The 18,330-nt window shown below is 49.6% G+C and overlaps 1 protein-coding gene across 1 annotated transcript in view; it reads right to left on the reverse strand.

The window, feature by feature from the left end:
* The window catches only part of LOC117976364 (uncharacterized), a 145,069-nt gene that overhangs the window by 99,216 nt on the left and 27,523 nt on the right, over nt 1-18,330 (reverse strand). Inside the window, exons 10-16 of the mRNA XM_063597944.1 lie at nt 17,161-17,285; nt 15,401-15,595; nt 7,355-7,510; nt 6,641-6,825; nt 5,592-5,774; nt 4,450-4,541; nt 484-647 (exon numbers count right to left, since the gene is read on the reverse strand). Coding sequence (XP_063454014.1) covers nt 484-647; nt 4,450-4,541; nt 5,592-5,774; nt 6,641-6,825; nt 7,355-7,510; nt 15,401-15,595; nt 17,161-17,285 — 1,100 coding nt within the window. The remainder of the gene's footprint in view (nt 1-483; nt 648-4,449; nt 4,542-5,591; nt 5,775-6,640; nt 6,826-7,354; nt 7,511-15,400; nt 15,596-17,160; nt 17,286-18,330) is intronic.

An 18,330-nucleotide genomic window follows, 5' to 3' on the forward strand; every position in this document is an offset into this window, starting at 1 on the left:
ACCAGAGCGGGAGCTGGGGGATCAGACAGGAGGCCACCGAGTGCCTCCTCTGGACCAGATGCTGATGACAGAGGGGTAAGTAAAACCAACCCTGAATCTGCTCCCAGGAACTGAGTCACCAGCGGGGAAGACAGACCTTAACCAAGTAGCTTCACTAAGAAACAGAACTGATTAAAAGGGAAGAAACGTGGTTGTCTTAAGGCAAGTCACAAAAGAATATGATGTGCTCTGGGGTAACCAAGGCAGGCTTCCCTGAGGAAGTGACCCCTGAACTGAGACCTAAAGACTGATTCAGAGTTAATGCATCATACAGCCCCAGATGGAGAATCAGCATGTGCAAACGTCCAGAAGAAACCTACACCAAGACCAGCACAGCCCAACAGCCCCGGAGAGGAGCCCCACGTCCTTTAGGGTGAGCCCAGGGCTGACCTAAGGAGATCCACAACATGGCTGAGAAAGACGGGGCTGTTGTCCAGGGCCCACCTGGGGCTGCAGGGTATAGGCAGCTTCCAGCAGGTACTGTCGGAGCCCCGGGTCCCGTTTCTGCAGTGTCACGGCCGCGAACACAGGCAATGAGAGCAGGTAGGGCTGGCCAGGCACCGGCCAGGTCACTCCAGTGCACAGTCGCCAGCCCCAGGAGTAGGACACTGCAGAGAGAGGTAAGCAGGCAGCACTGGTCAGTGGAGACTCAGAGGGCTCTGGGCATGGGTGCCCGCAGCTGCCACATCAGCAAAGAAAGCTCTTCTCTAATTTCTTCTGAGGAAAGACACCATGTAGACAGGACTCCTGTGAGGCAGTGGTGTGTAGACCAGGGTTTCTCTGCCTCAGCACTGCTGACATTTGGGATCAGATCATCTTATTTGGGGGCTGTCCTGTGCATTATGGGATGTTTCGCTGAATCCTGGATCCCCATCCACTAGATGCCAGTAACCCCTACCAACAACCAAATATTTCTGCACATATTACCAAATGTCTCCTGGGGGGTCAAAACTGCCCCAGCTGAGAACCCCTGATAGACTTTTTTTTTTTTTTTTTCCAGACAGAGTCTCACTTTGTCACCCAGCCTGGAGTACAGTGGCACAATCTCGGCTCACTGCAACCTCTGCCTCCCAGGTTCAAGTGATTCTCCTGCCTCAGCCTCCCGAGTAGCTGGGATTACAGGCACGTGCCACCACGCCTGGCTAATTTTTGTATTTTTAGTAAAGATGGGGTTTTACCACATTGGCCAGGCTGGCCTTGAACTCCTGACCTCAGGTGATCTGCCTGCCTCAGCCTCCCAAAGCGCTGGGATTACAGGCGTGAGCTACCGTGCCCAGCCCCTGGTAGACTTTTTAAAAAGAGTGTCAGGCAATACTGTGTAGAACACAGGCTCTGCAGCAAGAATGCCTGGTTCAAATTCTATCTTGGCCACTTCCCAGCTGTGTGACCTTGGACAAATTACTTAACCTCTCTGGGTCTCAATGTTTCTTTTTCATTATTATTATTGTTACTGCTCCCCCGACTCACTGTAAAGGCCTCAGTCTTTCTCATCTTAAACTGCTAATGATAATAGTTCCTGCCTCACGGCGTAGCTGTGAGGATTAACAGGTCAGTAACTGTTGAGAGCAGCACCGGGCCTACAGTAATGTCTTTGGTAGTAACTCTTATTCCGATTATAAAAATATATTTGTTAGCTGGATATGGTCGCTCACACCTGTAATCCCAGAACTTTGGGAGGCCAAGGCGGGTGGATCATCTGAGGTCAAGAGAACAAGACTAGCCTGGCCAACATAGGAAAAGCCTGTCTCTACTAAAATTAAAAAAAATTAGCCAGGCGTGGTGGCAGGCACCTGTAATCTCAACGACTCAGGAGAATCGCTTAAACCCGGGAAGCAGAGGTTGCAGAGAGCCGAGACTGCGCCACTGCACTCCAGCCTGGGTGACAGAGGGACACACTATCTCAAAATAAATAAATAAATAAATAAATAAATAAATAAAATAAAAATGTACTTGTTGCAGGAAATTAGAAAAAAAATCAGAAAGCTCAGAAAGATTTCTAAAAATTTTTTCTGTATTATATGTTATAGTTTCAAGTTTATTTACAATTCTAAATGCAACTTAAATGCAAAAAAGAAACATTATCAAGAAGCAAAATTTGTATATCTTCATTAAATAGAGCCCTCCCCAACCTTACTAAAAAAAAAAAAAGAAAAAAAAATTTCAAGATCTCCTATTATTTGGCACATTTATTTCCTGTCTTTTTACCCAGTTGAGATCATATTCAGTGTTGCTGGCTTACACTTGGCATTATGATTAAAGAAGTTTCTGATTAAAACAGCTCACTCATAATGGAGTTGAAAAGTTTGGGAAGCCAAAGCAGGCGGATCACCCGAGGTCAGGAGTTCAAGACCAGCCTGGCCAATGTGGTAAAACCCTGTCTCTACTAAAAATACAAAAATTAGCCGGGCTTGGTGGCAGGTGCCTGTAGCCCCAGCTACTTGGGAGGCTGAGGCAGAAGAATTGCTTGAACCCAGGAGACAGAGGTTGCAGTGAGCCGAGACTGCACCATTGCACTCCAGCCTGGGCAACGAGAGTGAAACTCTGTCTCAAAAAAAAAAAAAAGTTATGCGATATGTCAATAACTTAACAACCCAGGAGCCAGCAAACATTCTTTGTAAAGGGCCAGATTGTTTGTTTGTTTAGTTAGTTACCTAGATAGCTAGCCAGAGACAGAATCCTCCTTGGTCACCCCGGCTTGAGTGCAGTGGCATGAACACAGCTCACTGTTGCCTCGACCTCCTGGGCTCAAGCGATCTTCCTGTCAGCCTTCCAAGTACCTAGGACCACTGGTGCATGCCACCATGCCCGGCTAATTTGTTAATTTTTATTTTTGTAGAGACAAGGTCTCACTATGTTACACAAGCTACTCTTGAACTCCTGGACTCAAGGAATCCTCTCACCTCGGCCTCCCGAAGTGCAGGGATTACAGGCGTGAGCTATCCGCCGGCCAGATAGTCAATATTTTATGCTTTGCAGTCATAGAGTCTAGCTTGCAACTACTCAGCTCTGCTGTTGTGGGACAAAGTGGCTACAGGTGATATGCAAATGAAGGGGGTGTGCTGTGTTCCCATACAACTTTATTTCTGGACACTGAAATTTCAATTTCATGAAGTTTTCATGATATGAGATATTCTTCTTTTGACTTTTTTTAGCCACTTAATGTAACAACCTACCCTTACCTCACTGGCATTTATAATTAGCCATTTTGCCTACTCTGGAATGTTTGAGTTGCTTCCTATTTTTTGTTCTAAATAATGATGCAACGAACATCTTTGTGCACAGAGCATTTTTAGGTGATTTTGGTTTCCTTTTATAGGGCAGAGTTCTAGAAGCATTATCATTGACTGAAGTGGTTGGTAAAGGAAAATAAAGCCGGGTGCAGCGGCTCATGCCTGTAATCCCATTACTTTGAGAAGCCAAGGCAGGTGGATCACTTGAGCCCAGGAGTTCGAGACCAGCCTGGATAACATGGTGGAACCCTGTCTCTACAAAATACAAAAAAAAAAAAAATTAGCTGGGCAGGGTGGTGAGTGCCTGTAGTCCCAGCTACTCAGGAGGCTGAGATGGGAGGATCACTTGAGCCTGGGGAGATGGAGGCTGCAGTGAGCCATGATTGCACCATTGCACTCCGGTCTGGGCGACAGAGACCCTGTCTCAATAATAATAAAAGTACAATATCGGGATCCCAATTCGCTATGCCAAAAGGAAAAAATTAAGCTGGAAGCTGAGTCATGCAAGAAGCTGCCTTCTCTTGTTCCTAAGCAGGTAGCTACAGATAAAAGGTTAAATATTTGCGCAGCTATTCTATGTTCACCTTATTTTATGTAAAGCGTTGATTTATTGAGCAAGTATGAATAGGTAAGTGACTATTCCCTTCCCTGCTCCTTTTCCCTTGCAGCTTGTGGATTCAGTCATGTGACCATACCCTCCCTCTTTCCCCTCCAGCCCGCTTTTCCCCTTTAAACAAAGGAAGGGGGAGCATTAGGACAAATACCTAATGCATGCAGGGCTTATAACCTAGATGACAGGCTGATGGGTGCAGCAAACCACCATGGCACGTGTACACCTATGTAACAAACCTGCACGTTCTGCACATGTATCCCAGAACTTAAAGTAAAATAAAAATAATAAATAAATAAATAAATATTGAAGCTTTCAGAATCATCTCTGGAAAAAGGCATAGACCACAGATTGTTCTGTGGATTTGTGTTCCTTTACTTCCAAGCATGTCCTTAACCTTGGCAAAGTAGACGTCTAAATTGATTGAAACCTGTCTCAGATACTTTTTGGTTTGCAGAATATGAATACTTTTAGGGCAGGAGAGCAACTCTGGGATCTGGAGCTGGCATTTTTCCCTTCAACCCTGGGATGCCCACCTTGGTACGATGGCATGGAGGCCCTGCTGCCTACCTTCCTCACCAGTACAGGACTGGACCTCAGAAGGGCCAGGGACATGTCTGAGGCTCCTCACTCCATCCCTGGTGATGAGGTACAGCTGAGAGCTGGGTGGGGAAAGAGGACAGTGTCAGACGCATCATTTTCATTCATTCATTAGACAAATGACACCTTGAGCTGCCAGAGCTTGGCACAGGGGCAAATTCTACCCTGAGCGGGGCCAGCCTTTGGGCAATGCACACGCTGGTGTGGTGACACTCCGTGGGCACAGGGACAGATGCTGAGGACCACAGAGAGTGACAAGTGCTGTGAGAAACCCACATGGAGGACAGCATGGCACAGGGCTGTCTCGGGGATAGAGCAGGGCCTCCCCTAGCTGGAGTAGGGGGAGTTCTCTGCAGAGGTAACTTTTGAGCAGAAATCCAAAGGATGAGAAGGAGCTATTGTTCCAGACAGAGGACACAGCAGGTGCAAAGGCCCTGGGGTAGGAACAAGTTGGCTGCTTTAGGAGCATGGAAAGAAGGCTGGTGGGAGGCGGTCAGGATAGAGGGGGACAGTGAGTGAGGGGCAGGGAACAGGGGCAGATGCGAGGAGGGAGGAGGGAGATGGGCAGAGTCCCCATGCAGCAGGACAAGGGAAAGAATATGGGTAGGTGGGGCAGCCTGGATTCACTCCCTCTAAAATTGCTCCTCTCCAAGAGTCACCTCCCTAGGGGTCACAGACAAGCATGCCCCAGAGGGACTCCAGGAAAGAGCTGAGGGGTCTGAAAGTTCTCCAGCTCTCACCTCTCAGCTGCCCACGGTCCCTGTCAGACACGCCCACCCTTCACAGTCAACACACACACATGCTCGTGGACACACACGCACTCCCACAACACACTCACTCCTCACTGCCACACTCACGGACACACCCTCATGCACACAGCAGCTCACACACTCTCATATGTCTGATCATGTATACTCAGACACAGGCTCATGGGTGCACACACTAACACACATGCATGCTAATGTCACATCCACACCCACGCACATCCCCTTGTGCACACGCAGACATGTGATCACACACTCACATGCATGCATGCAAGCACACACACCACACACCTGCTCACCTGCACCCTCGTGCTCATGGTTCCCTTCCTGCCGGCACTGGGCACCCACCTGAAGCTGAGCAGCTCCACGGCCTCCTCAGGCGTGTTCAGATGCACCTTAAGGTCCCGGCCCTTCTGCACCTGGATCCCGCCATCCAGGCTGGCGGCGCTGCGGACGCTGGTCACCCACCTCAGCCCGGCCTGCCCCAGGATGCCCGCTGTGCCCATCTGAGCTGAGATCTGGAGCAGGGCACTGAGGGACAGGCATGTACCAGCTGCATCCCGAGGGCCCTGGGGCCACAGATCCCACCTGCGACCCCAAGCAGCCCCCTGCAGTCCTGAGCCACAGCAGCCCCTCCACCACTGCCACCACTGCCACCCACAGGCTGTACATGCGCCAAGCACTTTCCAGTCCTCACCTGCACTAATCCCTTTTATGGATGGGGAAACTGAGGCTCAGAGAGGTGAAAGCACCTGCCTGGGTTCCATGACTGGGACAAAACATGTGGCTGGGACACGTGAATCCCGGGTGTCTAAGTCCCAGCCCAGGCTCTTCACGCCAGAGAGCACCCAGCCTAGGGCATCTGCATTCCCCATGTCAAACTCAGGGCCCAAGGACAGCTCAGCTGACGGGCTGGGGACAGATGCTCAGCAGCACCATGACAGGTTCCAGAATCGGACCAAATATTGCACACATTCTGCTCTGGCGCCATGTGGCCCCAGGCTGTCAGTGTCCTCGCCTCGAACCTTGGTTTCCTCATCCGTCAGTGGGAATAAGAAGCACCAGGCTTGGTTGGTCGGGAGGGCGTCACACGAGTTCAGTGAGCTCAAGGCTACCTCCTCTCCTCCCTTCTGGGTGGGGTGGATGGAAGGGCACAGGGTTGTGGCCAGCCACCTCGCACTGCGGTGTGACCTTGAACATGTGACTGGACCTCTCTGAGCCTCATTCTTCCCACCTGTAAAGTGGATCTAACCACCCAGCATCTCTGCACACAGTCTCTTGGCACAGGTGTTCTGCAGAATAGGGATCCTCTCTTACCCATATGGATGTCACCCAGGCCTCTGCAGCCCTCTGTAGGGATGGGATCCCACCTGCGCCAGCTCCCAGGAGCTAGATACCTGGGCTTGACATAACCATTCACAGAGAAATCCGAGCGCTGCTGGAAGTCAGTGGTTCCTCGGACCCGGATGCTGATGGCAGCCGAGGCATTTAGGGTCAGCCGGGCAGGAAGGCCAGACACGGTGGGAAAGACCAGCTCCTCTGCAGCCAGGCTCAGCCTCCGGTTCATCTGCACCTCCTGCCCCTGCAGCCAAGAAATGATAAGTGGGGGCCAGGCTCGGTGGCTCACGCCTGTAATCCCAGCACTTTGGGAGGCCGAGATGGGTGGATCACTTGAGCCCAAGAGTTCGAGACAAGCCTGGCCAACATGGGGAAACCCTGTCACTACTAAAAATACAAAGCTGGGACTACAGACGCCTGCCACCATGCCTGGCTAATTTTTGTGTTTTCAGTAGAGACAGGGTTTCGCCATGTTGGCCAGGCTGGTCTCAAACTCCTGATCTCAGGTGATCCACCTGCCCCAGCCTCCCAAAGTGCTGGGATTACAGGCGTGAGCCACTTCGCCCAGCCAGATATTTTGTTATTTTTTATTTAATATCCCATTTCACAGATGCAGAAACTAAGGCCGTGGTAAGTGAATCAACAGCTTCGAGGAGGTAAACGGAAGAGCTGGGATTGGACCTTGGGCAGCCTGACTCCAAATTTCATGCCCTTAAGTGCTTTGCCAAAGTGTCACAGGGCAGATGGCATGGGCAGGGGCAGGGAGGAGCTACCTTCATGAGCTTGATGGCGAGCTCAGCCAGGTTCAGGGGCCAGTGGTTCACGTGACTCCCCGTGGCCCCACAGTTCACAAAGCTCAGCTCCTGCCCCAGCAACTTCACGCTCAGCTCGCATCGCAGAGCCTGCCGGGCCCCACGCCTCCGGGTCACCTGGGGGAGGGCCCAGACAGGTCACAAAGAACACAGTCAGGGTTAGCAGAGTGATATGGTTTGGCTGTGTCCCCACCCAAATCTCATCTTGTAGCTCCCATAATTCCCACATGCTGTGGGAAGGACCCTATGGGAGATGACTAAATCATGGGGGCGGGTCCGTCCCGTGCTGTTCGCATGATAGTGAATGGGACTCAGGAGATCCTATGGTTTTAAAAATGGGGGTTTCTCTGCACAAGCTCTTTCTTTGTCTGCAGTCATCCATGTAAGACGTGACTTCCTCTCCTTGCCTTCCACCATGATTTTGAGGCCTCCCAGTCACTTGGAACTGTAAATCTATTAAATTTCTTTCTTTCGTAAATTGCCCAGTCTCTGGTATATCTTTATCAGAAGCATGAAAACGAACTAATACACAGGGCAAAGTGCCTGTACTTTGGGAGGGGGAAGGGGTGGCTGAAGAGAAAGGTCAAGAACTTGTGGGGTCCAGATGAGGCTTGCAAAACTCCTAGAGCATGAACCAAATCCCAACCCCAGATGTGTTTTCTCTGACTTGCACAGTAGTGCCCAATGCTGAGAGAGTGTGTGTATGTTTTCATGAAGGTTTTATTTTAGGATAATTTTAGATTTACGGAAAAGTTGAAAACTGGCTTGGAATGGTAGCTCATGCCTCTAGTCCCAACACTTAGGAGGCCGAGAAAAGAGGATCACTTGAGGCCAGGAGTTTAAAACCAGCCTGGACAGCATATCGAGACCCTATCTCTACAAAATTAAAAAATTTAAAAAAAAAAAAGCCGGGTATGGTGGCACCCGCCTGTAGTTCCAGCTACTTGGGAAGCTGAGGTGGGAGGATCACTTGAGCCCAGGAGTTCAAGGCTGCAGCGAGCTATGATCATGCCACTATACTCCAGCCTGGACAACAGACAGAGCAAGACCCTGTCTCTGAAAAAAGCAGAAAAGAAAAAAAAGAAAATTTGCAAAGACAGTACAGAGAGTTCCCACGTATCCTTCAACTGATTTCCCCATTGTTAACATCTTACATCACCAGGATGCATGGTGCAAACTAACAAACCAACACTGGTATGTTTCTATCAACTAAACTCCAGAGGTCATTTACATTTCACCAGTTTTTCCATTTCTGTCTTCTTTCCGTCCCGAGATCCAATCAAGCAAACCCCACTGCGTCTCGTTGCTGTATCCCCCTGGTCTCTGGTTCATGGCAGTTTTTTAGTCTTTGATTGTTTTTCATGCCACGTATGTTTTTTATAAATTGAATTTGGAAATTGGGAGATTTCATATAAAACCCAGCTCTCCGGCTGCTCTATAAAGAGAAACATTGGGCTGCCCACCCTCCCCACAACAAGGGGCAACAAGGAACCAGAGCTGGGCAGTGGCTGCCACTTTAGCTAGGCCATGGGCTTCCTCTGTCCGCCACAGTCCCCACCACTCCCTATTGTCTCTCCAACACTGAAGCCAAGTATCTGCTGCCATTCATCACTGCACTCATGCAGAATGTTTCTCAGGATGTGAGTCTCTAGGAAAAGCGAGAAAATAACAGACAAAGGGGATTGTGCATTCTAAGAAAAACTGTTTATATCTAGCTGACCTCCCTCTTTCAAGTCTCTTGCTGCCCCCAGCTCTAGTCCAAGATGATTTTAACAGCAAGGATTATTGCCCTGCTCATCCTGGTGTTCCCAAGGCCCGGGTTCACACTTGGTGGTTAGGAAACATGTGACCAAGTGAACAAATGCCCCAACCGTCCACCTTGGTCACTATCAGATGTACATGGCAATGACATTTTATAAGAGCAAAATGTTGTCAATAATCTAAAACTCCATCAATGGGAAAATGGTTATGTAAACTGTGGTTCCTACCCACAGGATGAATATTAAAATACCTGCGAATGGTGAGCTTCTAGTAAGAAAATACTCGAGTGACAATAAGAAGAGAAAAAGTAGGCTAAAGATATATACACCCTAAGACTAAGCAATTTCACTCTTAGGTGTACGCCCGACAGGTATAAATACACACATTCCCTAAGAAGGCAGGCCCAAGAGTCTTCATAGCACTGTATGTAACAGCCAGCCACTGATGGATACAGAAATTGTTGTTTGTTCACACAATGGAATACTATGCAGCTATGAAAAGGAACAAATTATAAGTACACACCACAGGACAGAGAAATCTCACCAATTTTAAACCAAAGTCAGACACAAAAAAATACAGGAGCAGCACTATTCAGTCTCCAAAAGGCAGAAACAACCCAAATGTCCATCAGTGAATGAATGGATAAACACACGTGGTACATCCATATGATGAAATATGACTTGACCTTAGATAGGAATGGAGTACTGAGCTACGCTACAATGTGTGTGAACTTCCAAAACACTAGGCTAAGAGGAAGAAGCCAGACACAAAGGTCACATATTATATGGTTCCATTTACATGAAATATCCAGAAGAGGTAAATCCATAGAGACAGGAAGCAAATTGGTGGCTGTTGGAGGCTAGGAGGAGGGGCTGCTGGGGAGTGACTCTTTCATGGGTGCAGTGTCTCTTTTGGGGGTGATAAAAATGTTCTGGAACGAGACAGAAGTGGTGGTGGCACAACATGGTGAATGTACTAAATACCATGGAATTGTTTACTTTTTTTTTTGAGACGAAGTCTCACTCTTGCCGCCCAAGCTAGAGTGCAGTGGTGCGATCTTGGTTCACTGCAACCTCTGCCTCTTGGGTTAAAGCGATTCTCCTGCCTCAGTCTCTTGAGTAGGTGGGATTATAAACGCCTGCCACCACACCTGGCTAATTTTTGTATTTTTAGTAGAGACGGGGTTTCACCATGATGGCCAGGCTGGTCTCGAACTCCTCATCTCAGGCAATCCGCCCACCTCAGCCTCTCAAAGTGCTGGGATTGCAGGCATGAGCCATCGCGCCCAGCCCTATTTGATTTTTTATTTTTATTTTTTTGAGACGGAGTCTTGCTCTGTCACCCAGGCTGCAGTGCAGTGGTGCTATCTTGGCTCTCGGCAACCTCTGCCTCCCGGTTTTAAGTGATTCTCCTGCCTCAGCCTCCAGAATATCTGGTACTACAGGTGCACACCACCACGCCCAGCAAATTGTTTTGTGTCTTTAGTAGAGACAGGGTATCACTATGTTGACCCGGCTGGTCTTGAACTCTCAAGCTCAAGTTATCCACCCACCTTGGCCTCCCAAAGTGCTGGGATTACAGACATGAGCCACCATGCCCGGTCAATTGCTCACTTTAAAATGGTTATTTTTACATATGAGAATTTCATCTCTTAAAAAAAAGAGTATGTGGTGAATGATTCCATTTATTTAAAGTTTACAAAAGGAACTGGATGTGACTTCTACTGCCAACCAAATTGGAGTAATGAAGACTGGGTTCAACCTCCCACGTGGAGCAGCTGGTAACCCAGATGACACAGGCTCAACAATGGTTCCCAAGACACAGACATCAGGCAACCCAAGACGATGAACCCCAAGAGATGTAAACAAGCAAGATGAGCTCAGCTTCCTGCCTGGAGACAGTGTCCAGGCTGTGGTGCAAGGAGGGGGAATGGAGGCTGAGCCAGGGGACTCCCTGAACTGAGGAGCTGGGGGTATGGAGAGTCCCTGGCAGCTGGACTTTACAGGACAGGATACCAGAGAGGAGAGGGCTGAACAGAGAGCATGCTCGCAGGTCTGCAGAAGGTCTTACGAGAATTTCTGTAACATCCCATCAGGCAAAAATTTCTGAGCTGTAACAGTCAAAGTTCTATCAGCCAAAGAAACTAATAAACTTGACTTCATGAAAATTAAGACTTCCTGCTATTTTTTGGAAGACACCATTGAGAGAACAAAAAGACACACCACAGACTGGGAGAAAATATTTCTGAGTTACATATCTGATGAAGAACTTGTTTCTGGTCAGCCATGGTGGGTCACACCTGTAATCCCAGCACTTTGGGAGGCTGAGGCAGGAGGATCGCTTGAGGTCAGGACTTCAAGATCAGCCTGGGCAACACAGTGAGACCCCATCCCAACAAAAAGAGAAAAAAACTTAGCCAGGTGTGGCAGTACTGCCTATAGTCCCAGCTACTCAGGAGGCTGAGGCTGGAAGATCACTTGAGCCCAGCAGGTCAAGGTTGCATTGAGCTATGATCACACCACTGCACTCCAGCCTGCATGACAGAACCAGACCTCAACTCAAAAAAAAAAAAAAAAAAAAGGAAAAAGAAAAAATCAACAACTTGTTTCTGGAGTATAGAAAGAATTCTCCCCTGTCCTCCCTCTCCCTCTCCCTCTCCCCACGGTCTCCCTCTCTTTCCACGGTCTCCCTCTCATGCGGAGCCGAAGCTGGACTGTACTGCTGCCATCTCGGCTCACTGCAACCTCCCTGCCTGATTCTCCTGCCTCAGCCTGCCGAGTGCCTGCGATTGCAGGCACGCGCCGCCACGCCTGACTGGTTTTGGTGGAGACGGGGTTTCGCTGTGTTGGCCCGGCCGGTCTCCAGCCCCTAACCGCGAGTGATCCGCCAGCCTCGGCCTCCCGAGGTGCCGGGATTGCAGACGGAGTCTCGTTCACTCAGTGCTCAATGGTGCCCAGGCTGGAGTGCAGTGGCGTGATCTCGGCTCGCTACAACCTCCACCTCCCAGCCGCCTGCCTTGGCCTCCCAAAGTGCCAAGACTGCAGCCTCTGCCCGGCCGCCACCCCGTCTGGGAAGTGAGGAGTGTCTCTGCCTGGCTGCCCATTGTCTGGGATGTGAGGAGCCCCTCTGCCCGGCTGCCCAGTCTGGAAAGTGAGGAGCGTCTCCGCCCGGCCGCCATCCCATCTAGGAAGTGAGGAGCGCCTCTTCCCGGCCGCCATCACATCTAGGAAGTGAGGAGCGCCTCTTCCCGGCCGCCATCACATCTAGGAAGTGAGGAGCGTCTCTGCCCGGCCGCCCATCGTCTGAGATGTGGGGAGTGCCTCTGCCCCGCCGCCCCATCTGGGATGTGAGGAGCGCCTCTGCCTGGCCGCGACCCCGTCTGGGAGGTGAGGAGCGTCTCTGCCCGGCCGCCCCGTCTGAGAAGTGAGGAGCCTCTCAGCCCGGCAGCCACCCCATCTGGGAAGTGAGGAGCGTCTCCGCCCGGCAGCCACCCCGTCCGGGAGGGAGGTGGGGGGGGTCAGTCCCCCGCCCGGCCAGCCGCCCCGTCCGGGAGGGAGGTGGGGGGGTCAGCCCCCCGCCCAGCCAGCCACCCCGTCTGGGAGGTGAGGGGCCCCTCTGCCCGGCCGCCCTTACTGGGAAGTGAGGAGCCCCTCTGCCTGGCCAGCCGCCCCGTCCGGGAGGGAGGTGGGGGGGTCAGCCCCCTGCCCGGCCAGCCGCCCCGTCTGGGAGGTGAGGGGCGCCTCTGCCCGGCCACCCCTACTGGGAAGTGAGGAGCCCCTCTGCCCGGCCACCACCCCGTCTGGGAGGTGTGCCCAACAGCTCATTGAGAACGGGCCAGGATGACAATGTTGGCTTTGTGGAATAGAAAGGCGGGAAAGGTGGGGAAAACATTGAGAAATCGGATGGTTGCCGTGTCTGTGTAGAAAGAAGTAGACATGGGAGACTTTTCATTTTGTTCTGTACTAAGAAAAATTCTTCTGCCTTTGGATCCTGTTGATCTGTGACCTTACCCCCAACCCTGTGCTCTCTGAAACATGTGCTGTGTCCAGTCAAGGTTAAATGGATTAAGGGCGGTGCAAGATGTGCTTTGTTATACAGATGCTTGAAGGCAGCGTGCTCGTTAAGAGTCATCACCACTCCCTAATCTCAAGTACCCAGGGACACAAACACTGCGGAAGGCCGCAGGGTCCTCTGCCTAGGAAAACCAGAGACCTTTGTTCACTTGTTTATCTGCTGACCTTCCCTCCACTATTGTCCCATGACCCTGCCAAATCCCCCTCTGTGAGAAACACCCAAGAATTATCAATAAAAAAAAATTAAAAAAAAAAAAGAAACAACAAAAAAAAAAGAATTCTCAAAACTCAGTAATAAGAAAACAAGCCAACAAAATAAGATGAGCAAAAGATTTGAATGTACATTTCACCAAAGAAGACGTACAATAGCAAATGAGCACATGAAAAGATTATCAATGTCATTAGTCATTAGGGAAATGCAAATTAAAGCCACGAGATACCACAACACATTATTAGAATGGCTAAAATTAAAAAGTCTAACCATATCAAGTGTTGGTGAGGATGTGGAGAAACTGAAACTCTCACACAATGCTGGTGGGAATGCAAAAATAGTACAACCACTTGGGAGAATGGTTTAGCAGCTTTAGAAAAATTTAAACATATACCTACCATATGATCCAGCCACACCTACTAATTATTCAAGAGAAACAAAAGCTTGTACACAAATATTCATAGCAGCTTTCTTTTTAATAGCCAAACCCTGGAAACAACTCGAATGTCGATCAGGTGAATGGAGAAACAAACTGTGGTATATCTATACAATGGAATACCATTAACCAATAAAAAGAAAGAAACTATGTTATAACCTATAGCATGGGTGAGTCTCAGAATAATTATGCTGAATAAAAGAAGCCAAACAAAAAAGAGTACATGCTTTTTTTAAAAAGGACATGTTGGCAAGCGCAGTGGCTCACACTTGTAATCCCAGCACTTTGAGAGGCCAAGGCAGGAGGATTACTTGAGCCCAGGAGGTTGATACCAGCCTGGGCAACATAATGAGACCCTGTCTGTACAACTTTTTTAAAAAAAAAAAAAACTAGATAGGCATGATGGCACATGCCTATAGTCCCAGCTACTCTGGAAGCTGAGGTGGAAGGATTGTTTGAGCCTGGGGGACAAAGGTTGCAATGAGCCAAGATCATGCCACTGCACTCCAGCTTGGGTGACAGAGTGAGACTGTCTCGAAAAAAAGGACATGCTGTGTGATCTAATTTACATAATATTCTAGAATATACAAACAAGTCTATGGTGACAGAAAGCCTCTCACTAGTTTCTGGGGACAGAGGAGAAGCAGGAGGAAGGGATTTTTTTTTTTTTTTTTTTGAGACAGACTCTCGCTCTGTCGCCCAGGCTGGAGTGCAGTGGCGTGATTTCGGCTCACAGCAAGCTCCGCCTCCCGAGTTCACACCATTCTCCTGCCTCAGCCTCCCGAGCACCTGGGACTACAGGCACCCACCACCACGCCTGGCTAATTTTTTGTATTCTTAGTAGAGACAGGGTTTCACCATGTAAGCCAGGATGGTCTTGATCTCCTGACCTCGTGATCCGCCTGCCTCGGCCTCCCAAAGTGCTGGGATTACAGGCGTGAGCCACCGCGCCCAGCCGCAGGAAGAGATTATTAAGGATCTGGAAGAGACTTTTGGGGGTGATGGGTATGTTCATAAGCTTTATCATGGTGATGATCTCATGAGTGTGTACATGGGTCAGAATGTATCAAATTGTACACCTTAACCATGTACTAGTGTTCACTGTGTGTCAATTAGACCTCAATAAATCTCATTTTTAAAAAGTAGAACAAACTGATGCTGCCAGAAGTCAGAGTGGTTACCCCTGGTTAAGGATGGGTATTAACAAGAACAGGAGGACAAAGGGGAGGGTGGGAGCTGAAGATGGTCTGGGTGCTGGTGACATGGGTGTGTTGAGGTGGTGGACAGGCAGGCTGTACACTTACAACTTAGGGACTTTTCCATGCATAGGATCTATTTCAAGCAACAGTTTTTCCAAATAAAGCCAGCTACCAGTGGACTACTCAGATTTGAACCAGCCACTTAATTCTGTAAGGAGGAGGCAGAGTCAGAGTTCACGGACACCCAAGTCTCAGGTTCAAAAGTCCACACATGAAGCGGGGTGGGCCTGCCTGGGGGAGTACGGTGGGTGTGGCCACCTCCCTTACCTTCTGCTGTAGGTATCTCATCCTTCTGTCTCTGTCTCCTGGACACTTGGGGCTGGCTGGCTGTGGTGCAGGCCCTGGTTCTGGCCCTGGGGGCTTCTCTGGCTCGGGCTCTCTCCGGTCTTCCTGACCCCAGAATGACTTCCTGCCAAACAGCCTGTGAGCAATTTCCTCAGCATTTTCCAGCCGGAGCCCAAGCTGGGAAGGGAAGCCACGGGCTCAGGGAGGAACAATTCAGTCACAGGGGTGATGATGAGCTGTTAGGCTGGGGATATGAATGGAGGACCCAGAAGGCTTGAGCAGGGCACTCCAGGCTCCCTGGTGCCCACCTGGGCTGAGGTTCAGGGACACAACCTTGGGAAATCCACCACTCTCTCTGTATCTGCTTGGTAGGTGCCACACAGTAAGAATTCTTGCCAATTCTTTAAGGCTTGGGTCAAATGTCATCACCTGTGGGAAGCCCTCCCTGAACTCCCATGTCACTCTCTTCCCACCTCCTCTGCCCCACACACAATATACTCAGACTGGAACGTGTGTCTTCCTCGAAAGATCCAGGATGAGGGCAAGGGCTCATGTATCAATCACTAGGCACCTGCACGACCTCCCCTGGATGGTGGGGAGGGTTCTCAAAATTTGATAGGTGAATAAATGGTTCTTTCCTTCTGTCCCTCCCGTCTTCCATCTGCCCGTCCGCGCACCCCTCTCTTCACCTATCCTTTCATCCTTCCCACCCATCCATCCATCCATCTGCCTCTCCACCTTCCATCTTTTCTTTCCTTTGTTCTATCCATCCTTATTCCTATCCATCCATCTGCTTTTCCTTTCTTATGGACCCCTCTCCTTCCATCTATTCTTTCTTCCCTTTTTCAATCCAGACATCTCTGATAGCATTTTCAGAGACCAGCCCTTGGCAATGACTGGTGAGTGGATGGATGGATAATAGATGGATGTGTGACTCAGAGGATGAAAGATGGATGAGTGGGAAAACAGATGAATAGATAGGTAGGTAGACAGAGATGGATGGGAAATTACATGGCTGGATGGACACACAGATGGACAGATGGGAGGGTGGGTATGTCCATGGATGGGTAGGAGGGTGGACAGATGAACAAGTGAATGGATGGATGGGTGGGTGGGTGGTTTGGTAAATGGATTGAGTGAATAGATGGATGGATGGATGGATGGATGAATGAATGATACATGGGTAGACAGATGACGGGTGGGTAGATGAATGAATGATGGCTGGACAGATGATGGGAGGGTGGGCAGATAGATGATGGGTGGGTGGATGAATGGATGATGGGTGGGTGGGTGGGTGGTTAGATGAATGGATGATGGGTGGGTGGGTGGGTGGGTGGTTGGATGAATGGATGATGGGTGGGTAGGTGGATGGGTGGATGAATGGATGATGGGTGGGTGGTAGGATGAATAGATGATGGGTGGGTGGATGAATGGATAATGGGTGGGTGGGTGGTGTATGGACGAGATGAATGAGAGGGATGTGCGTGGATGGATGGATGGACAGATGAGCAGGTAAGTGGATAGATGGAAGGAGGGAGGGAGGGATGGAGTGACGGAGGCATGTAGGTGAATTGATAGACGTATGGACATATCTATGGGCGGATGGGTGACTAGATATTAGGGGAGGAGATTGAACAATGGAGGCAAGGGATGGATGGACAGACAGGTAAGTGATTGGGATATTTTTTGGCCCCAAGTCTAGGAGAGGCCCTGCAGAGGCTATAGCAAGGCTCCCCTCTAACCTCCAGAAGGTTGAAGGCACGGCCCATGGTGTGGACGGTCAGGTTGACTGTGGCAGAACGGGGAAGAAAGGAGGCAGGAGAGAAGAGAAGGGTCCCCTCCAGGTTGGCTCCCAGGCTGCCAGACGCTAGGAGTAAGAAAAGAACATCAGTACACTCTGTACACTCACAGAGTGGGGTCTGGCTATTACCACAGGGCCATACCCTGAGACAGGGCCAGATACATGGTGTGTCTTCCCACCCCTCCCTGGCCAGGATGGGAAACAGCCTTAAGCCTTTTCAAGAACAGAGGGAGTCCAGGACACAGAGTCACACACACCCACTTCTGCTGACAGGCAGAGAGGAGGTGCCCAGAGCACCGGACCCCCAACCCCAGGCTTCCCAGAATGGCTGAGGTAGTTTTGGAGCCTTAGGTTGAAAGAGATTCCCTTTTTTATTTTCTGTTTAATTACGACAAAGAGGCAGTCTCAGTGTGGGGCTAATCTCTTTTCTTAACACAGGAAAAAACACTTCTCACAATTCACAGCCCTCAGCAAGCCACAGAATCCAGGAGAATTTAATAAAACAGTGTTTCGGCCAGGCACAGTGGCTCACGCCTGTAATCTCAGCTTTGGGAGGCCGAGGTAGGCAAATCACTTAAGGCCAAGGGTTCGAGAGCAGCCTGGCCAGCATGGTGAAACCCCATCTCTACTAATAAAAATACAAAAATTAGCCGGGCATGGTGGTGCGCGCCTGTAGTCCCAGCTACTCGGGAGGCTGAGGTAGAAGAATCACTTGAACCCTGGAGGCAGAGGTTGCAGTGAGACAAGATTGTGCCACTGTACTCCAGCCTGGGCAATAGGGCAAGAGTCCATGTCAAAAAAAAAAAAATCAGTGTTTCGTTACCCGCCTCTGGGTGTACAGTACTCCTTTTTAGGACTAGCTTCTCCTTACAGAGAGTTAAGGTGATTTTCTATTAATGGTAGTGATAGACAATTTCCTCTTTAACATAAATATAAGGTACAAAGAGCCAATTTAGAGAAAAGATATAAGTATTCAGCTGAATGCCATAAAATAACTGATATGACTTCTGTCTTCCAAAAAAAGCAGCAGGTGCTATGAAAATATTGCAAAAATATTTTTGAACAAGCAGCATGTAAGTTTTTTGTGGTTGTTGTTGTTTGTTTGTTTTGT

This window comes from Pan paniscus, chromosome 18 (genome assembly GCF_029289425.2).
Source record: "Pan paniscus chromosome 18, NHGRI_mPanPan1-v2.0_pri, whole genome shotgun sequence".
Classification (NCBI taxonomy): Eukaryota; Metazoa; Chordata; class Mammalia; order Primates; family Hominidae; genus Pan; species Pan paniscus.